The 21,518-nt window shown below is 46.0% G+C and overlaps 1 protein-coding gene across 1 annotated transcript; it reads left to right on the forward strand.

The window, feature by feature from the left end:
• Positions 1-933: 933 nt before the first annotated feature.
• On the forward strand, positions 934-21,190 carry LOC143939940 (olfactory receptor 6F1-like). The gene is made up of 2 exons (XM_077461032.1): positions 934-1,076; positions 19,857-21,190. The coding sequence occupies exons 1-2, from the start codon at positions 1,052-1,054 to the stop codon at positions 20,816-20,818; spliced, it is 987 nt and encodes a 328-aa protein (XP_077317158.1). The 5' UTR covers positions 934-1,051; the 3' UTR covers positions 20,819-21,190.
• Positions 21,191-21,518: the final 328 nt, after the last annotated feature.

The raw sequence follows: 21,518 nt of genomic DNA on the forward strand, positions 1-21,518 counted from the left end.
TAGTGTGAAATCAATAAACCTTTTTGACAAGAAAATTTGGGGGGAGGGAATCCTGCCTTTTTTGCTTGCATGGGGGGGTCCCTTGACATCCATACTAGGCCCTCATCAAGGATAAGGGTTTGGCATGTAACTTTAGGAAACCCCCTTGCCATTTTTTTTTTATTTTTTTTGTGGAGGTTCCCCATTAACATCTATCAGACTGTTATTTTGGTTAAGGCAGTAATAAACCCAGAAGGAAACATTATATATATATTGCAGCTTACCAAATCTTAGATGTGGTGACGGTATTAGTTTCATTCATTAGGCTTTCTTTTTTCTGTTCAGAATCCTCGTCTTGAGATGTCTTAGTGGAACTGTAGATGATTTCCAGTGATATGCAATTAACCAGTGGACTGCTACACATGTAGTATGGATTAATCTCATATTATGAGTGGGGAGATCTGTAATGGGAGAGAAGAGGAGGCAGTTGTGTAATGATAAAACAATGTTTTTATTTGAGATTTTGGAAGCAAACTTTTCTAATTGCTTCCATATATGGGTGATCTTATCACAGGTCCAGAAGATATGTGAAAAAGATCCTATGGAGTGGCATTCTCTAAAGCATGTAGGGGAGGAGGTAGGGAAGATGGTGAGGAGTTTAATTGGGGTGTTTTCTATTTTCATCTGGTAATCCAGTCTGCAAGTCTGTTTCAAAAGCACAAATTCTACAGCAGAATGTATCAGTTTAACATAAATGGGCAAACCACTTAACATTTACAGCTATATTATATTATTATCAGCTATTATTTGTTCATGCAAAACTTTAATCCCAAAAGAAAAAACGTTTGCTGTAACTTCTTATAAAGTGTGAGTTTGGGTTCAATTTATTAGTGGTTCTAAATCTGCTAATACATTTAACATTACCCTTCTTCCCCCCCAGACTGACAATGCTGCTGTCTGCTGTGCCTCCTGTGTTCACGCCTCCAGAGTTGTGTCTCACTAATACAGGAGGTGTTACTGGACAGATCACCAGGTGAAAACAGAGGGGAAAAAAACAAAGAAAAGAAAACTGATGCAGCCACCACATCTAATGATTGGTAAGCTGCAATATAATTGATTTTTGGTTTTGGGTTTAATACCACTTTTAATGGTCTGGTATTGATGAAAGGAAGCTCTTGCTGTTTGTTAACCACCTCAATACAGTGCAGTTACACCCCCTTCCTGACCAGACCAATTTTCAGCTTTCAGCGCTCTCACAGTTTGAATGACAATTATCCAACACTGTATCCATATGAAACTTGCGTCCTTTTTTTCCACACAAATAGAGCTTTCTTTTAGTGGTATTTAATCACTAGTGGGTTTTTTATTTTATGTGCTATCTATAAAAAAAAAACGTAAATTTTGTGGAAAAAATGCATTTTTCTTTGTTTCTGTCATAAATTTTTGCTAATTAGTAATTTTTCTTCATAAATTTTGGCCAACATTTATACTGCTACATATCTTTGGTAAAAATAACCCACATTAGTATATATTATTTGGTCTTTGTGAAAGTTATAGAGTCTACAATCTATGGTGCCAATCACTGAAAATTGATCACATCTGATCAGGCCTTCAGTACATCAGGTGCACCTCATTTCTTGAGACACTTACAAGTCAGGAAAGTACAAATACCCCCCAAATGACCCTTTTTTACAAAGTAGACATTCCAAGGTATTATGTAAGTAGCATGGTGAGTTTTTTTAAGTTGTCATTTTTTTCCCACAATTCTTTGCAAAATGAAGATTTTTTATTATTATTATTTTTTTTTTACAAAATTGTCATATTATCAGGATATTTCTCATACACAGCATATGCATACAACAAATTACACCCCAAAATACATTCTGCTACTCTTCCCGAGTACGGCGATACCACATGTGTGAGACTTTTACACAACCTGGCCACATACAGAGCACTAACATTGATGTAGTACCTTCAGACGTTCTACGAGCAAAAATGACACATCTCATTTCTCAACCACCTATTACACTTTTGAAGGCCCTGGAGTACCAGGACAATGTAATTTCCCATAAAATGACCCCATTTTGGAAAGCAAACACCCCAACGTATAATCTGTGAGGCATAATGAGTCTTTTGAATGGTTAACTTTTTTCCAGAAGTTTTTGGAATATGTGGAAAAAAATTAAAACGCATTTTTTTTTACACAAAATTGTCAATTTATAAGATATTTCTAACACATAACATGTATATAGCAAAAATTACACCCCAAAATACATTCTGCTACTCCTCCCGAGTATGGTGATGCCACATGTGTAGGACTTTTACGCAGCCTGGCCACATAGAGAGGCCAAACATTGAAGTAGTACGTTCAGGCGTTCTAGGAGCATAAATGACACATCTCATTTCATTCCTACCTATCACACCTTTGAAGGTCCTGGACCACCAGGACAGTGAAATTACCCACAAAATGACCCCATTTTGGAAAGCAAACACCCCAACGTATATTCTATGAGACACGGGCTGCAAATAGGTACTCGGGTACTCTGATGGGCTGGAGATAGGTACTCGGGTACTCTGATGGCCTGGTGACAGGTACTCGGGTACTCTGATGGCCTGGTGACAGGTACTCGGGTACTCTGATGGCCTGGTGACAGGTACTCGGGTACTCTGATGGCCTGGTCACAGGTACTCTGATGGCTTGGTGACTGGTATTTGGGTACTCTGAAGGGCGGTGACAGGTACTCATATGGACTGTGACAGGTACTCGGGTACTCAGATGGACTGTGACAGGTACTCGGGTACTCAGATGGACTGTGACAGGTACTCAGGTACTCAGATGGGCTGTGACAGGTACTCAGGTACTCAGATGGGCTGTGACAGGTACCCGGGTACTCGGATGAACCGTGACAGGTACTCGGGTACTTTTATGGGCTGTGACAGCTACTCGGGTACTCGGATGAACCGTGACAGGTACTCGTGTACGTTGATGAACCGTGACAGGTACTCGGGTACTCTAATGGACTGTGACAGGTACTCGGGTACCCTGATGGACCGTGACAGGTACTCGGGTACCCTAATGGACCGTGACAGGTACTCGGGTACCCTGATGGACCGTGACAGGTACTCGGGTACCCTGATGAGCCGTGACAGGTACTCGGGTACTCTGATGGGCCGTGACAGGTACTCGGGTACTCTGATGTGCCGGGACAAGTACTCGGGTACTCTGATGTGCCGGAACAGGTACTCGGGTACTCTGATGGGCCGGGACAGGTACTCTGATGGGCTGGGACAGGTACTCGGGTACTCAGGTGAACTGTGACAGGTACTCGGGTACTCTGATGGGCTGTGACAGGTACTCGGTACTCTGATGGGCTGTGACAGGTACTCAAATACTCTGATGGACTGTGACAGGTACTCTGATGGACTGTGATTGACAGGTACTATGAAGGGTGGTGACAGGTCCTCTTTATTGGGGGGGGGGGGGGCAATCAGTATGATTGGTGTACACTGTAGGCGGTAACGAGATGTTATCGCAATCTCCTCCTCACACACGATCGGTGTGTGAGGAGGAGAACCCGGTAACATCTCGTTACCGCGGTTTTTTTACATTTTAGTGATCGGCTGTGAAAGGATCACAGCCGATCACGTGGATAAACAGCCGGCCAATGGCTGTTTACCAGTGTTGGTGACGAGCAGTGTTCCCGGGGAACACGCCGCCACCGACGTGCACGCGCAGCACGCTCACGATCGCGCGCTTGCGCCGTGCACAGTCGGGGTGTGACCATCTGTGATCGGCCGTGACTTCATCACGGCCGATCACGTGGTAAACAGCCATAACCAATGGCTGTTCACCCCCTTCGGTTGCGAGCGGTGTCTCCGTGACACGCCGCCACCGAAGAAACAGGGATGCGCGTGCACGATCGCACGCATTCCCTGTTTAAACAGGAGGCCGTCATATGACGGCCTCCCGCCATAATAGGTGCGCCGCCTGGCCGTCATTTGACAGCCAGCGGTCAGCATCTAGTTAAAGTGGTTGTAAACCCTAGGACAAAAAAAAAAAAACTGCAAGACAAAGGCATAATGTATGTAAAGTATGCTATGCATACTAGCTCATTATGAATTACTTATCTTAGAACGAAGCCTCTGCAGCCGTCCTCGTACACCGCTCCGGCGGCCGACATGGCTCCCGGAGTTACTTCCAGGTATCGCGGGCTCTGTCACTGTGATTGGCCGAAGCCGTGATGACATCACTCCCGCGTATGCACGTGGGAGCCGCCGGTAACGGCACACTCACTGAAGCAACAGCACGTACGTGTCATTACTTGGGGAGATGCAGACTAGAATAGTGCAATCACCGAGCAGAAAATGATATCACCTGTGATGTATTTCAGTTATCTTGCAAACCTGGCCTGTTAGTGGGCCCTGAGGACAGGGTTGATGACCACTGTCCTAAACCGTTCAGGTTTAGGAGATATCCAGAGTAACTACAGGTAAGCCTTATTATAGGCTTACCTGTAGCAAAAAGTGTGTTGTAAGGGTTTACAACCACTTTAAGCTGAAAGTTGTCATTTCTTGGCAATTTAAACATCAATTTTATGCCTGGCAGCTGCACCCTTCTGCCCTGCAGTGTAAAAGTGGGAATGGGGCTCCCAGAAAACTATTGATTTTTGTGTGCCCTTGTGGTGAGCTGCATTAGTGTGAATCAGTCCTTAGATGGGCTTCACTAACAGATTAAAACTGAATTCCAACTAACACTTTTAAAACATAAAATTTTTCCTTTTGGGATAAAAGTTTAAATTAATAAAAGCTGACCATTGTAAGCACCCCTGCCAGTGGTTTGTCTCAGTCCTCTAACTGCCACTCATGAAGGACAGCTTGGTCTGTAAGTGCCGGTTCACACATCAACATGGGGACAAGGTACTTTGGGGTGGGGGGTCCCCCTTCCCGCAAAGCACCCCCCCATGTTGAGGGCACGCAGCCTGGTACGGCTCAGGAGGGGGGGGGTCGCTTGTTCGTTCCCACCCCCTTTCCTGACCGGCCGGGTAGCATGCTCGGATAAGGGTCTGATATGGACCTAGGGGGGACCCCCACGCCGTTTTTTCAGTGTAGGGCTTCCCCTTTAAGTCCATACCAGGTGATGGGACCAGCGACGTGTCAATCTCGCCGCCGTCCCGGCTACCTGGAGCCGTGTTCAAAATTAATGGACTTTCCTCCGTGTGTGGGCAAGTCCATTCATTTCAAAAGTACGGCAGACTCCTGCCATAGTCCGGCGGACCTAGTCCGCTGGAAAAGTCCAGTCGTGTGTGGGCAGGTCCGCACGTTCGGAAAGTCCAGCGGACTTTCCCGCGGTTTGTCCGCCAGACTAAGTCTGATCGTGTGTATGCGCCATTACAGGACAAATAAACAGGTGAAAATAAAGTGAAAAAGCGTAAAAAAGGAAAACGAATACAGCCATCACTTATAAGGATTTGTAAGTTGCAGTATAGTATATTGTTTTTTGCTTTAATACCACTTTACTGGTTTCCTGCAGTCATGTTATTTAACTAGTTCATATCCATGCCTGGCTTTCTCATGTGAACAATGAAACTGGAAGTAATGAAGATTTCATCACTTCTGGTTTCACAGCCACCATTTCCTGGCCAGTATAGCCAGGGGACACATCTAACCAAGCAGATTTGTGCTTGATTAGATGCTTTGACGGAGTCCCTTAATGTCTTCAAAAAAGAATATCTGTTACCTGCGCAATACTATTAAATATGGGTTTATTTGCCAAGTAAAAATAGATTTATAAATAAAAGAAAAAGTAAAAGAAAATGAATTACAATAAAATTTATTTTAAAAAAAATTTGTGGTAACCCATGTTGCCATGCACACGTATACACATGTAAACGTAGCCCAGGTTGCGCATGTGTATGTAAACCGCAGTCGCACCACACATGTGACACATTTCTGCAAACATGTGAGAACAATAATTCCAGCACAAGGGCTCCTGTTTAACTGTAAACCTGGTTAACTCTTAGCTGTAACAGCTTTTAAAGCGTCACCTATGGAGATTTTTGGGTACCGTCGTTTTTTGCAATATCACGGGCACATGCAATTTTAAGGCTTGGCATGTTTTGTATCTATTTACTCAATGAACCTCATCTTTTATATTTTACCAAAAAAACTACTAATATATTGTGTGTACTTAAAATTATTTTATTATATTTTTACTTGAAAATTTGTGTTTAATAAATGACTGCACAAATATCATGTGACATAAACATTTTCAGCTATCATCTTTTTATTTTACAGGCCACTTCTTTCAGAAAATATATAATGTTCTAGGGGTTTAAGTAATTTTATTGCCAAAAATAAAGACTTTTACATATGTTCAAAAAATGCAAAACTTTTCTCTAGAGCACAACTGGTTAAAGGAATTTAGCATTTTAAAGGAGTTGTAAACCCTCAAGGTTTTTCACCTTAATGCATTAGGTGAAAAACCCTTCTGTAGTGCAGCACCCCCCCCCCCCGAGCCCCAATTTACTTACCTGAACCCAGTGGCGTAACTAGAACCTTCAGGGCCCCGATGCAAGGAACCATGAAGGGCCCCCCTGAACCCCAGCCAGGGCCCTTCCCTCCGAGTTCGGCGGTGGAACTCCAGGGCGTGGTCACAGGTATGACCTTTGTGAGCCCTGTAGTTCCATCACTGGTATCAGTAATTTTTTTTAATTATTTTTAGGTGCCCCATTGGGGGGCTGTCCCTAGGCAGGATGGGGTCCCCGTCCCCAGAAGAGATGAGGTCCTTTTCTCCAGGGCAGATGAAGTTACTGCCCCCAGGTGAGAAGGGATCCCTGTCCCCAGGGGAGGTGGGGGTCCCTGTCCCCACGTGAGAAGGGGTCCCTTTCCCCAGGAGGAGATGGAGGGGGTATGTAATGGTGTGTGGGGGATGGGGTCCTCTCACTCACCATGACCAAGCTGTAGGCCGTACACTCATCCATGTTGGCCTGGGCTCCATCCAGTGTGCTGGATGGGCGATCAGCATATCTCCCAGAAAGACCTTTCATCATCTGTGTATGACGGGGGAGGAGGGGGGCTGGCAGACAAGCCTGCAGTGTCCTCCGGGGAGCCGGCTCTCATAGAGCTGCAGTGCATCTGTGTGCTTAAAGTTTGTTTACCCGGGAGAAGTATGCAGTGCAGTGTGGGCCAGACTCGGGGGGGGGGCGGGGCTCTGGCTGGGGAGAACAGACATCGAACTGAGCGGCAATGCATGGAGCAGGAGAGGGGTACTCTGAGGAGCCGGCTGAGGACACAGGTCATGCGGGGAATGCACAACTAAAGAGCAGCCAGTGCGATAGTCGAGCATGGAGCTCTGCTAGTCACCCTCCACCTACAGCCACCCGTGTGCATGGAGCACTGGTACCCCTAGCTGCCTATGCTGCTGCCAGCCATATGTAGAGGGGGCTGCATGTGCCCCCTGCATCAGAGGGCCCGCTTGCGGTCGCGACTGTTGCACCGTCTATAGTTACGCCACTGCCTGAACCCAATCTTTCCAGCAACGGGGACGAGCACAGCAGCTCCGTCCGCTGTCTCGGGTCCTCATTGGATAGATTGATAGCAGCAGGAGCCATTGGCTCAATCAAATCCAGTGACACAGGAGCTGGGGGCGGGGCCGAGTCCTGCTGTCTGTGTCAATGGCCGCTCTGTGCAAAACCCTTGCACAGAGGAGGTAAGTGTGAAATGTTTGTTATTTAAGAAAAAGAAAACAAAAACTTTACAACCCCTTTAATCTTGCCCCTAAAGCATTATTAAAATTGCTTTTCCTCACCAATTCTAATATTTAAAAACGTTTTTTTTGCTTTGGTGCATGTTCTGCAGTGGTCAGCCCCCCATGTCATCTGTTTGAGAAATCGCTTGTCTATTTTTTTAGGACATGGTTCTTATTGGTATGTTCTGCTAATCTGCATCAAACCAAACCCAGGTACAGTATGTTCAGCTCATCGGTAATCACTGTGAATAAATGTGAACTTATGAAGGGAATGTGAATATACAAGAACTTACTAGAGGAATTCAGTACTTGACCATGTTCCCCAAGGAAGAATGCACTCCCCTTTGTGAGATTTTGAGAAGAGATTTAATTAAGAGGAACTACAACTAGGAAAACCTTTGCTGGGGTGTTCGATGACTCCCACACCCCAACGTATAATCTGTGAGGCATAATGAGTCTTTTAAATGGTTAATTTTTTTCCAGAAGTTTTTGGAATATGTGGAAAAAAATTAAAACGCATTTTTTTTTTACACAAAATTGTCAATTTATAAGATATTTCTAACACATAACATGTATATAGCAAAAAGTACACCCCAAAATACATTCTGCTACTCCTCCCGAGTATGGCGATACCACATGTGTAGGACTTTTACACAGCCTGGCCACATAGAGAGGCCAAACATTGAAGTAGTACGTTCAGGCGTTCTAGGAGCATAGGCTGGAGATAGGTACTCGGGTACTCTGATGGCCTGGTGACAGGTACTCGGGTACTCTGATGGCCTGGTGACAGGTACTCGGGTACTCTGATGGCCTGGTGACAGGTACTCGGGTACTCTGATGGCCTGGTGACAGGTACTCTGATGGCTTGGTGACTGGTATTTGGGTACTCTGAAGGGCGGTGACAGGTACTCATATGGACTGTGACAGGTACTCGGGTACTAAGATGAACTGTGACAGGTACTCAGGTACTCAGATGAACTGTGACAGGTACTCGGGTACTCTGATGGCCTGGTGACAGGTACTCGGGTACTCTGATGGCCTGGTGACAGGTACTCGGGTACTCTAATGGCCTGGTGACAGGTACTCGGGTACTCTGATGGCCTGGTGACAGGTACTCTGATGGCTTGGTGACTGGTATTTGGGTACTCTGAAGGGCAGTGACAGGCACTCATATGGACTGTGACAGGTACTCGGGTACTAAGATGAACTGTAACAGGTACTCAGGTACTCAGATGAACTGTGACAGGTACTCGGGTACTCAGAGGGACTGTGACAGGTACTCGGGTACTCAGATGGACTGTAACAGGTACTCGGGTACTCAGATGGGCTGTGACAGGTACTTGGGTACTCAGATGGGCTGTGACAGGTACTCGGGTACTCGGATGAACCGTGACAGGTACTCGGGTACTTTTATGGGCTGTGACAGCTACTCGGGTACTTGGATGAACCGTGACAGGTACTCGGGTACTTTGATGAACCGTGACAGGTACTCGGGTACTCTGATGGACTGTGACAGATCCTCGGGTACTCTGATGGACCGTGACAGATACTCGGGTACCCTGATGGACCGTGACAGGTACTCGGGTACCCTGATGGACTGTGCCAGGTACTCGGTACTCTAATGGACTGTGACAGGTCCTCGGGTACTCTGATGGGCCATGACAGGTACTCGGGTACTCTGATGTACCGTGACAGGTACTTGGGTAACCTGATGGACTGTGCCAGGTACTCGGTACTCTAATGGACTGTGACAGGTACTCGGGTACCCTGATGGACCGTGACAGGTACTTGGGTACCATGATGGACCATGACAGGTACTCGGGTACCCTGATGAGCCGTGACAGGTACTCGGGTACCCTGATGAGCCGTGACAGGTACTCGGGTACTCTGATGGGCCCGTGACAGGTACTCGGGTACTCTGATGTGCCGGGACAAGTACTCGGGTACTCTGCTGGGCTGGGACAGGTACTCGGGTACTCAGGTGAACTGTGACAGGTACTCGGGTACTCTGATGGGCTGTGACAGGTACTCGGGTACTCTGATGGGCTGTGACAGGTACTCAAATACTCTGATGGACTGTGACAGGTACTCTGATGGACTGTGATTGACAGGTACTATGAGGGGTGGTGACAGGTCCTCTTTATTGGGGGGGGGGGCAATCAGTATGATTAGTGTACACTGTAGGCGGTAACGAGATGTTACCGAAATCTCCTCTTCACACACGATCGGTGTGTGAGGAGGAGAACCCGGTAACATCTGGTTACCACGGTTTGTTTACATTTTAGTAATCGGCTGTGAAAGGATCACAGCCGATCACGTGGGTGCCGGCCAATGGCTGTTTACCAGCGTTGGTGACGAGCAGTGTTCCCGGGGAACACGCCGCCACCGACGTGCACTCGCAGCGTGCTCACGATCGCGCGCATGCGCCGTGCACAGTCGGGGTGTGACCATCTGTGATCGGCCGTGACTTCATCGCGGCCGATCACGTGGTAAACGGCCATAACCAATGGCTGTTCACCCCCTTCGGTGGCGAGCGGTGTCTCCGTGACACGCCGCCACCGAAGAAACCGAAGAAACAGGGATGCGCGCGCACGATCATGCGCATTCCCTGTTTAACCACTTGTTTACTGGGCACTTAAACACCCTTCCTGCCCAGACCAATTTTCAGCTTTCGGTGCTTTCACACTTTGAATGACAATTACTCAGTCATGCAACACTGTACCCAAATGAATTTTTGTCCTTTTTTTCCCACAAATAGAGCTTTCTTTTGGTGGTATTTGATCACCTCTGGGGTTTTTATTTTTTGCGCTATAAATGAAAAAAGACCGAAAATTTTGAAAAAAAAACGCATATTTCTTTGTTTCTGTGAGAGAATTATGCAAATTATTAATTTTTCTTCATAAATTTTGGCCACAATTTATACTGCTACATATCTTTGGTAAAAATAACCCAAATTAGTGGATATTATTTGGTCTTTGTGAAAGTTAGAGAGTCTACAAGCTGTGGTGCGAATCGCACAAAATTGATCACATCTGATGTACTTGTGGCCTATCTCGCTTCTTGTGACACGAACAAGTCAGGAAAGTACAAATACCCCCCAAATGACCCCTTTTTGGAAAGTAGACGTTCCAAGGTATTTAGTAAGAGGCATAGTGAGCTTTTTGATGTTGTCATTTTTTTCCCACAATTCTTTGCAAAATTAAGTTTTTTTTTTTTTTTCTCCACAAAATTGTCATTGTAATAGGTTATTTCTCTCACGTGGCATGTGTATACCACAAATTACCCCCCCCAAAAAATTCTGCTACTCCTCCTGAGTATTACAATACCACATGTGTGGGACTTTTTCACAGCCTGGCCACATAGAGAGGCCCAACATGCAGGTAGCGCCATCATGTGTTCTAGGAACATAAATTACACATCTAACTTGTTGACTATTTATTACACTTTTGAAGCATCAGGACAATGACACGTGACACTGATGACAGATGGCACTGATACGTGGCAATGATGACACTTATACGTGGCACTGATGACACGTGGAACTGATGACAGATGGCACTAATATGTGGCACTGATGACACGTGGCACTTATACGTGGCACTGATGACACGTGGCACTAATACGTGGCACTGAAGACACGTTGCACTAATACGTGGCACTGATGACAGATGGCACTAATACGTGGCACTAATACGTGCCACCGATGACAGATGGCACTAATACATGGCACTGATGACGCATGACACTGATGACAGATGGCACTGATAAGTGGCATTGATGACACGTGACACTGACAACAGATGGCACGTGACACTGACAGGTGGCACTGATGACAAATGGCACTGATACGTGGCACTGATGACAGATGGCACTAATACGTGGCACTGATGACAGATGGCACTATGTGGCACTGATGACACGTGGCACTGATGACAGATGGCACTTATACGTGGCACTGATGACAGATGGCACTGGGGACAAATGGCGCTGACAACAGGTGGCACTGGGGGCAGGTGGCACTGGGGGCAGGTGGCACTGGGGGCAGGTAGCACTGGGGTGGATGGCACTGGGGGCAGGTAGCACTGGGGGCAGGTAGCACTGGGGTGGATGGCACTGGGGCGGATGGCACTGGGGCGGATGGCACTGCTGGGGGAGGATGGCACTGCTGGGGGAGGATGGCACTTTTTTTTTTTACTTTTTTTTATCAACTCAAGGCAGAACGGCTGCCGCTGCAGCCGTTCATCTCTCCCCTCTCACACTGTCTGTGTGAGGAGGGAGAGCGGCGCTGAGTGATGATCTCATATGTTTACATATGAGATCATCTCCCATTGGACACGCCGATCGCGCTGTAAATGGCCGCTGTGATTGGCCGTTTACAGCGATCTGTGTTTGCCTGTCCCCGGGGGACACGGCAAACACAGAACTTCCGTGATGCGCGCCCGCGGCGGCACGCATTGCGGAAGTAAACATTAGGACGTCCAGGGATGGCCTCCCGGACGAACGCACCTGCTCTACGGCCGTCATTCGGCTATAGGGCGGGCGCGAGGTGGTTAAACGGGAGGCCATCATATGACGGCCTCCCGCCATAATAGGTGCGCCGCCTGGCCGTCATTTGACAGCCAGCGGTCAGCATCTAGTTAAAGTGGTTGTAAACCCTAGGACAAAAAAAAAACTGCAAGACAAAGGCATAATGTATGTAAAGTATGCTATGCATACTAGCTCATTATGAATTACTTATCTTAGAACGAAGCCTCTGCAGCCGTCCTCATACACCGCTCCGGCGGCCGACATGGCTCCCGGAGTTAGTTCCAGGTATCGCGGGCTCTGTCGCTGTGATTGCCCGAAGCAGTGATGACATCACTCCCGCGCATGCACGTGGGAGCCGCCGGTAATGGCACACTCACTGAAGCAACAGCACGTACGTGTCATTACTTGGGGAGATGCAGACTAGAATAGTACAATCACCGAGCAGCAAATGATATCACCTGTGATGTATTTCAGTTATCTTGCAAACCTGGCCTGTTAGTGGGCCCTGAGAACAGGGTTGATGACCACTGTCCTAAACCGTTCAGGTTTAGGAGATATCCAGGGTAACTACAGGTAAGCCTTATTATAGGCTTACCTGTAGCAAAAAGTGTGTTGTAAGGGTTTACAACCACTTTAAGCTGAAAGTTGTAATTTCTTGGCAATTTAAACAGCAATTTTATGCATGGCAGCTGCACCCCTCTGCCCTGCAGTGTAAAAGTGGGAATGGGGCTCCCAGAAAACTATTGATTTTTGTGTGCCCTTGTGGTGAGCTGCATTAGTGTGAATCAGTCCTTAGATGGGCTTCACTAACAGATTAAAACTGAATTCCAACTAACACTTTTAAAACATTAAATTTTTCCTTTTGGGATAAAAGTTTAAATTAATAAAAGCTGACCATTGTAAGCACCCCTGCCAGTGGTTTGTCTCAGTCCTCTAACTGCCACTCATGAAGGACAGCTTGGTCTGTAAGTGCCGGTTCACACATCAACATGGGGACAAGGTGCTTTGGGGTGGGGGGGCCCCCTTCCCGCAAAGCACCCCCCATGTTGAAGGCACGCAGCCTGGTACGGCTCAGGAGGGGGGTCGCTTGTTCGTCCCCACCCCCTTTCCTGACCGGCCGGGTAGCATGCTCGGATAAGGGTCTGATATGGACCTAGGGGGGACCCCCACGCCGTTTTTTCAGTGTAGGGCTTCCCCTTTAAGTCCATACCAGGTGATGGGACCAGCGACGTGTCAATCTCGCCGCCGTCCCGGCTACCTAGAGCCGCGTTCAAAATGAATGGACTTTCCTCCGTGTGTAGGCAAGTCCATTCATTTCAAAAGTACGGCAGACTCCTGCCATAGTCCGGCGGACCTAGTCCGCTGGAAAAGTCCAGTCGTGTGTGGGCAGGTCCGCTCGTTCGGAAAGTCCAGCGGACTTTCCCGCGGTTTGTCCGCCAGACTAAGTCTGATCGTGTGTATGCGCCATTACAGGCCAAATAAACAGGTGAAAATAAAGTGAAAAAGCGTAAAAAAGGAAAACGAATACAGCCATCACTTATAAGGATTTGTAAGTTGCAGTATAGTATATTGTTTTTTGCTTTAATACCACTTTACTGGTTTCCTGCAGTCATGTTATTTAACTAGTTCATATCCATGCCTGGCTTTCTCATGTAAACAATGAAACTGGAAGTAATGAAGATTTCATCACTTCTGGTTTCACAGCCACCACTTCCTGGCCAGTATAGCCAGGGGACACATCTAACCAAGCAGATTTGTGCTTGATTAGATGCTTTGAAGTAGTCCCCTAATGTCTTCAAAAAAGAATACCTGTTACCTGCACAATGCTATTAAATATGGGTTTATTTGCCAAGTAAAAATAGATTTATAAATAAAAGAAAAAGTTAAAGAAAATTAATTACAATAAAATTTATTTTAAAAAAAATTTGTGGTAACCCACGTTGCCATGCACACGTATACACATGTAAATGCAGCCCAGGTTGCGCATGTGTATGTAAACCGCAGTCGCACCACACATGTGACACATTTCTGCAAACATGTGAGAACAATAATTCCAGCACAAGGGCTCCTGTTTAATTGTAAACCTGTTTAACTCTTAGCTGTAACAGCTTTTAAAGCGTCACCTATGGAGATTTTTGGGTATCGTAGTTTTTTGCAATATCACGGGCACATGCAATTTTAAGGCTTGGCATGTTTTGTATCTATTTACTCAATGAACCTCATCTTTTATATTTTACCAAAAAAACTACTAATATATTGTGCGTACTTAAAATTATTTTATTATATTTTTACCTGAAAATTTGTGTTTAATAAATGACTGCACAAATATCATGTGACATAAACATTTTCAGCTATCATCTTTTTATTTTACAGGCCACTGCTTTCAGAAAATATATAATGTTCTAGGGGTTTAACTAATTTTATTGCCAAAAATAAAGACTTTTACATATGTTCAAAATATGCAAAACTTTGCTCTAGAGCCCAACTGGTTAAAGGAATTTAGCATTTTAAAGGAGTTGTAAACCCTCAAGGTTTTTCACCTTAATGCATTAGGTGAAAAACCCTTCTGTAGTGCAGCACCCCCCCCCGAGCCCCAATTTACTTACCTGAACCCAGTGGCGTAACTAGAACCTTCAGGGCCCCGATGCAAGGAACCATGAAGGGCCCCCCTGAACCCCAGCCAGGGCCCTTCCCTCCGAGTTCGGCGGTGGAACTCCAGGGCAGGGTCACAGGTATGACCTTTGTGAGCCCTGTAGTTCCATCACTGGTATCAGTAGTTTTTTAAATTATTTTTAGGTGCCCCATTGGGGGGCTGTCCCTAGGCAGGATGGGGTCCCCGTCCCCAGAAGAGATGAGGTCCTTTTCTCCAGGGCAGATGAAGTTACTGACCCCAGGTGAGAAGGGGTCCCTGTCCCCAGGGGAGGTGGGGGTCCCTGTCCCCACGTGAGAAGGGGTCCCTGTCCCCAGGGGGAGATGGAGGGGGTATGTAATGGTGTGTGGGGGATGGGGTCCTCTCACTCACCATGACCAAGCTGTAGGCCGCACACTCATCCATGTTGGCCTGGGCTCCATCCAGTGTGCTGGATGGGCGATCAGCATATCTCCCAGAAAGACCTTTCATCATCTGTGTATGACGGGGGAGGAGGGGGGCTGGCAGACAAGCCTGCAGTGTCCTCCGGGGAGCCGTCTCTCATAGAGCTGCAGTGCATCTGTGTGCTTAAACTTTGTTTACCCGGGAGAAGTATGCAGTGCAGTGTGGGCCAGACCCGGGGGGGGGGGGGGGCTCTGGCTGGGGAGAACAGACATCGGACTGAGCGTCAATGCATGAAGCAGGAGAGGGGTACTCTGAGGAGCCGGCTGAGGACACAGGTCATGCGGGGAATGCACAACTAAAGAGCAGCCAGTGCGATAGTCGAGCATGGAGCTCTGCTAGTCACCCTCCACCTCCAGCCACCCGTGTGCATGGTGCACTGGTACCCCTAGCTGCCTATGCTGCTGCCAGCCATATGTAGAGGGGGCTGCATGTGCCCCTTGCATTACAGGGCCCGGTTGTGGTCGCGACTGCTGCACCCCCTATAGTTACGCCCCTGCCTGAACCCAATCTTTCCAGCAACGGGGACGAGCACAGCAGCTCCGGCCGCTGTCTCGGGTCCTCATTGGATAGATTGATAGCAGCAGGAGCCATTGGCTCAATCAAATCCAGTGACACAGGAGCTGGGGGCGGGGCCGAGTCCTGCTGTCTGTGTCAATGGACGCAGAAGCAGGACTCAGGAGCGCGCCCGCACGAGTGGAAAGCGGCTCTCCGAGGGGACACTCGAGAAGAGGAAGAGCGCTGATTAGGGAACCTAGAAGAGGAGGATCGGGGCCGCTCTGTGCAAAACCCTTGCACAGAGGAGGTAAGTGTGAAATGTTTGTTATTTAAGAAAAAGAAAACAAAAACTTTACAACCCCTTTAATCTTGCCCCTAAAGCATTATTAAAATCGCTTTTCCTCACCAATTCTAATATTTAAAAACTTTTTTTTTTTTGCTTTGGTGCATGTTCTGCAGTGGTCAGCCCCCCATGTCATCTGTTTGAGAAATCGCTTGTCTATTTTTTTAGGACATGGTTCTTATTGGTATGTTCTGCTGATCTGCATCAAACCAAACCCAGGTACAGTATGTTCAGCTCATCGGTAATCACTATGAATAAATGTGAACTTATGAAGGGAATGTGAATATACAAGAACTTACTAGAGGAATTCAGTACTTGACCATGTTCCCCAAGGAAGAATGCACTCCCCTTTGTGAGATTTTGAGAAGAGATTTAATTAAGAGGAACTACAACTAGGAAAACCTTTGCTGGGGTGTTCGATGACTCCCACATGAAGTTTAGAGTTGAAACATTTGGGGTTATTTACTAAAGGAAAATCCACTTTGCACTGCACTGAAGTAAAGTCGCTGTAGATCCGAGGGGGGCATGCAAGGAAAATAAAAAAACATCATTTTAGCTTGCACATGTAGCACTGACCCCCGAAGGAGCTGCTGGTTTTATTGGGCTTACCGTTACCTTCTTGACTGATTCTCCGTCTAGGGTTTCCCGTAGTAGATGGCCCAAAGAAATGTGGAAACTGACACCGAATCTTCTTTTGGGTTATTTATTTGAAGTATAAACAGAGTCTTTCAGTTTAGGGTAGAGGGTTAGGATTAAGTTCAGGTACTTTGGACTGTAAAAAATATGATAAGTCTCTCATAGAAGAAATCCAGAGAATAACCATTTCACAGCTGGATTTCACAACCCCCGGGTAGATCTTCTCTCACTAGGCCTAGCAGCCGGCGGAGTGCTAAGTAAAGTCTCTGCCACAGACTTGAATGTAGAATACTTAAGGAGTAAAGTCTCTGCCACAGACTTGAATGTAGAATACCTGAGAAAAGTCTCTGCCACAGACTTGAGTGTAACTGAGGGATGTAGACCAATTTAAAGAGCTATCATACGGTACCAGTATGTCTCAGCCGGTCCGGCGATACCATCTAAGTCTAGATCAATGAAGTGTCCTTCAACTGAGCCTCCAGGCTCCTTCAGAGAAGCCAGCCTTGCGCACAGCCTTCTCCTGAAGAGTCCTCCCCTGGGTGCTTCTCCAGTTGCTGGGCCTCTCCCTTAGACGAGACATCACCGGACCACCTTTGAATCAATAGGACCCCGATATCCATTCAGGTCTGTCCCTGCAGTTGCTTCGCCTCGGGCCAGCCAGCCCAGAGACTTGGAAATGCATGATTCCACACCCCAGGCCAGGAGGGCCATGGGGGCTAGTCAGGAGGACCAGAACCAAACAGACAGAAAACCTCTCTGGACCGGACCCCGGACCACGTGATGTCAGTACCTTAAATACCACCTCCCAGAATGCACAGCAGGAGAACACTCCCACTGGGCTGTTTCCGAAAGCAAAACGTGGCATTCAATACACCCAGCTAGACTGCGTACTCACACTTGGCGGCAGTGACAGCAACTGGCACTGAAACCATAAATTTAGTAAAATTAGCCCCAAAACCCAACTGTGGTTTCTGGACAATTAACTTTGAAAAACATTTAGCGCATGCTCGTCAGGAGCCAGCGCTACACACATGATTGGATGATAAAATCAGCAGAGCTTCCCCTCATTTCAGATCTACCCCTTAGATTTAGAGTGACTGCACTTCCAAGTGCACTTGCAGTGCAAAGTGGATTTCCCTTTCGTAAATAACCTTCATTGTCTGGGTTATTGTTTGCCATGGGATGTTTACTCTGAGAAATATGATGTTGAGATGTCCCTGGAGGACCAGGAAATGGCTGTTGGACTGTTGACTGTGTTGGACTTGACTCTTTCACATGCTATGCTAAATGTTTCTTCAGATATTTTTTAACCCGAGGAGCCTTTCCCTTCTACAGCACTGGAGGACTCCCTTACAGCAGCTTTAATTGTTCAGCTGCTAGCTGTTGTCTTCAATTATTTTGTGCATGATTTAATTATACTTTATTTTTTATTTTTTTGCTGTAAAGTTTATGGGTCTTTTGCTCATATCTAGCAAGGTTTGGAACAAAGATGTGCCATAAAAGACAGTGGGTGGGGGGGGGGGGTTAGGGGTGTAAATAGCCCTTTAAGGGTTGCTTGCCATGGAGAATTGGCTGCTGAAAGTCTGATCTAGAGACAAAATTGTTAGAAGAATAATTTGGAAGAAGGAAGTGAAGTTATGTAAGCAGGGCCGTCTTTAATATTGATTGGACCCTGGGCAAAACTTTTCTTGGGCCCCCCCCCCATGCAGTTTTGCTCTCCACTTGCTCTGAGACTTACAATAAATAGCAGTTAGACTCAAAATCTGTTTACTGAATCAGATCAGGCGGCTATTGCAATTGTTTGCCAGAGGTTACAGTGTATCATTACCGCTCACTGACTGGTTGCTAGAGGTTAGAGCACACATTATGGCTCACTGATTAGTTGCTAGAGGTTACAGCACATGATTTCTGCTTGTTGATTGGTTGCTAGAGATTACTGTGGATATGACCTCAGGGGGACATGATATACATATAAATGCCGCTGGCCGCCGCTATTTACATATGAATGCCGGTTATTTACTTGTAAACACAGGATCTGGAGGTGAGTCACCTGTACACAATAGGGCAGAGTTGGGCAGCATTAGTAGCAGCACTTCACACTGAGATATCAGGACACAGCAGAGGACTACAAAAACCTCAAGTGACAAGGGAATTTAAACCAGGATAGTTGGCAAGTATGAGGCAGCTGATTTGGGCCCCACAACAATGACAAGGCCCAGGGCAGCTGCCCCTTTTGCCCTGCCTTAAAAACGGCCCTGTATGTAAGAGTAAGACACATATTCAATCTTTATGGTTCACGCAGCTGGGGGCTTGACAGGATGTGCTCTTTGCCTACATGATTTGTGCTAATAGGTGTCCCTCTTTTTTATCTCAGAAATACTAGAAATATAGGATTTAGTCTGTAATAATTATGGTGCTCTAGAATACAGGAAACTGCAATCTGGATAACCTTTGCTTAATAAGAAATTGAATGAAAAAGTACTTAGTGTAGGAATCCATCCTAATGCCCCGTACACACGGTCAAATTTTCAGACGGAAAATGTTCGATGGGAGCTTTTTGTCAGAAATTCTGACCGTGTGTAGGCTCCATCAAACATTTTCCATCGGAATTTCCATCACACAAAATTTGAGATCTGGATTTCCATTGTTGGAAATACTGATCATGTGTACACAATTCTGCACATGCTCGGAATCAAGCAGAAGAGCCGCACTGGCTATTGAACTTCATTTTTCTCGGCTCATTGTACGTGTTGTACGTCACCATGTTCTTGACATTCACAATTTCCGACCAACTTTGTGTGACCGTGTGTATGCAAGACAAGTTTAAGCCAACATCTGTTGGAAAAAAGCCATGGATTTTGTTGTCGGAATATCCGATCAATGTCCGATCATGTGTACAGGGCATAACAGTAGTTTAACAAGCAAATAATATTAATGAAATCTCAAAGCATTGTTTGAAGTGTGTATAACCGCCACCGTATTTCTTTTTATATCGTTTTTAACTTTTTCTATCCATTACTATGATTTTCTTCTAGGGGCTTTACATAATGAAGGAATGAATGCCGGAAATGAAAGCCAAATGGCAGAGTTTATGCTATTGGGATTCCCCAGCAGCAGAGAACTGCAGTTACTTCTATTTGTGGTCTTATTAGGCTTCTACCTCCTGACCGTTTCTGCAAACCTGCTCATTATTGCGACAGTAACATTCGATTTGAATCTCAGGAAGATTCCTATGTACATTATTTTGTGCCACTTTTCTTTTCTTGAGATCTGGTATATCACGTCTACTGTTCCAAAAATGTTGGTGGACTTCATAATTGACGACAAATTAATTTCTTATCAAGGCTGCATCACACAGATCTATTTCTTTTTTGCATTAGGATTCACAGAGCTCTTTTTCCTTGCCATGATGGGATATGACAGATATTTGGCAATATGTCATCCACTACGTTATAACTCCATTATGACAAGAAAACTATGCAATCAGTTGGCAATTTGGTCCTGGGTTTGTGGCTTTTCCAGCAGTTTCTTATTAACCATTCCCAGCTCTAGATTTTTATTCTGTGGTCCAAGAGTCATAAATCACTTTTTTTGTGATTTTGTTGCATTACTAAGCATCTCCTGCAATAAAACATATGCTACAGATGTGTTTTGGTATGCCTTTGCTTGGATTATTATACTCTACTCTTTTCTCCTTAACGCGCTTTCATATGTACATATAATAAAGACAATTAGTCGCCTTCCATCTCTGTTAAGTAGAAGAAAGGCCTTTTCCACATGTGTCTCCCATATGACAGTTGTCTTGATCTTTTATGGCACAATCACTTTTATTTATATCCGCCCAACCACTCAATACACTTTACACATGGATAAATTTGTATCTGTATCTTATGCTATTGTAATTCCATTACTGAATCCAATAGTGTACACGCTTCGAAACAGAGAGGTCCATGATGCATTAAGAAAAATAATTACATATGGATGTATTCGCATTTAGAAAATGAAATCTTAGTTTTTATAAACAGAAATTTGTTTCATGAGATAATCATAAAAAGTTCACACAAGTCTCATATGCTTTCACATACAGTTCACACATGGGTGGTAGTTCAGTGTTTTTTTTTGTGGGGGGGGTTTAACACTCATATGCATATTTATTCAACATTGTGCATGCGCACTGGTAGACTTATTAGTAGGCAGATGATAAATGAGCAAAGGGCAGTGTCTTATAACAACCTAGCCCTTATGATGAGCTTTGAAACTGTAAGGCCGCGTACACACGCAGGGACTGTTCGCCCAACTTTGTCCGTCAAACAGTTTCGGCAAACAGTCCGCTCAAACTTAGCATGGACGGACATGGCCACACACGACGGACGAACAGTTTGCTGAAACCGTGCGCGATGACGTGAACGGCACGTACGACGGGACGAAAAATACGACGTCCTATACACTGCATTATAACTTTCGGCGTGTAGATCCTTTCTGAGCATGCGCGGAACTTAGTTTGACGAACAAGCCTACACACGAGCGGACTGTTCGCTGAAACAAGGTTTCAGCGGACAGTTTTTCGGAAATTCCGAAAAACCTTGTTCGTCAAACTGTCCGCTGAAACTGTCCGCTGAAAGCCCACACACGAGCGGACTGTCCGCCCAAACACTGTTCAGCGGACAAAGTTGGGCGAACAGTCCGCCCGTGTGTAC

This window comes from Lithobates pipiens, unplaced genomic scaffold (genome assembly GCF_037356315.1).
Source record: "Lithobates pipiens isolate NorthernLeopardFrog02 unplaced genomic scaffold, aLitPip1_a1.2 Scaffold_3, whole genome shotgun sequence".
Classification (NCBI taxonomy): domain Eukaryota; kingdom Metazoa; phylum Chordata; class Amphibia; order Anura; family Ranidae; genus Lithobates; species Lithobates pipiens.

What these genes read in the sequence shown, in the direction of transcription:
- LOC143939940 (XM_077461032.1), top strand. Translation starts at nt 1,052, where the DNA reads ATGCAGCCACCACATCTAATGATTG. An exon ending in GCCACCACATCTAATGATTG is followed by an intron (nt 1,077 to 19,856) that starts GTAAGCTGCAAT and finishes ATTTTCTTCTAG; the next exon opens with GGGCTTTACATAATGAAGGA.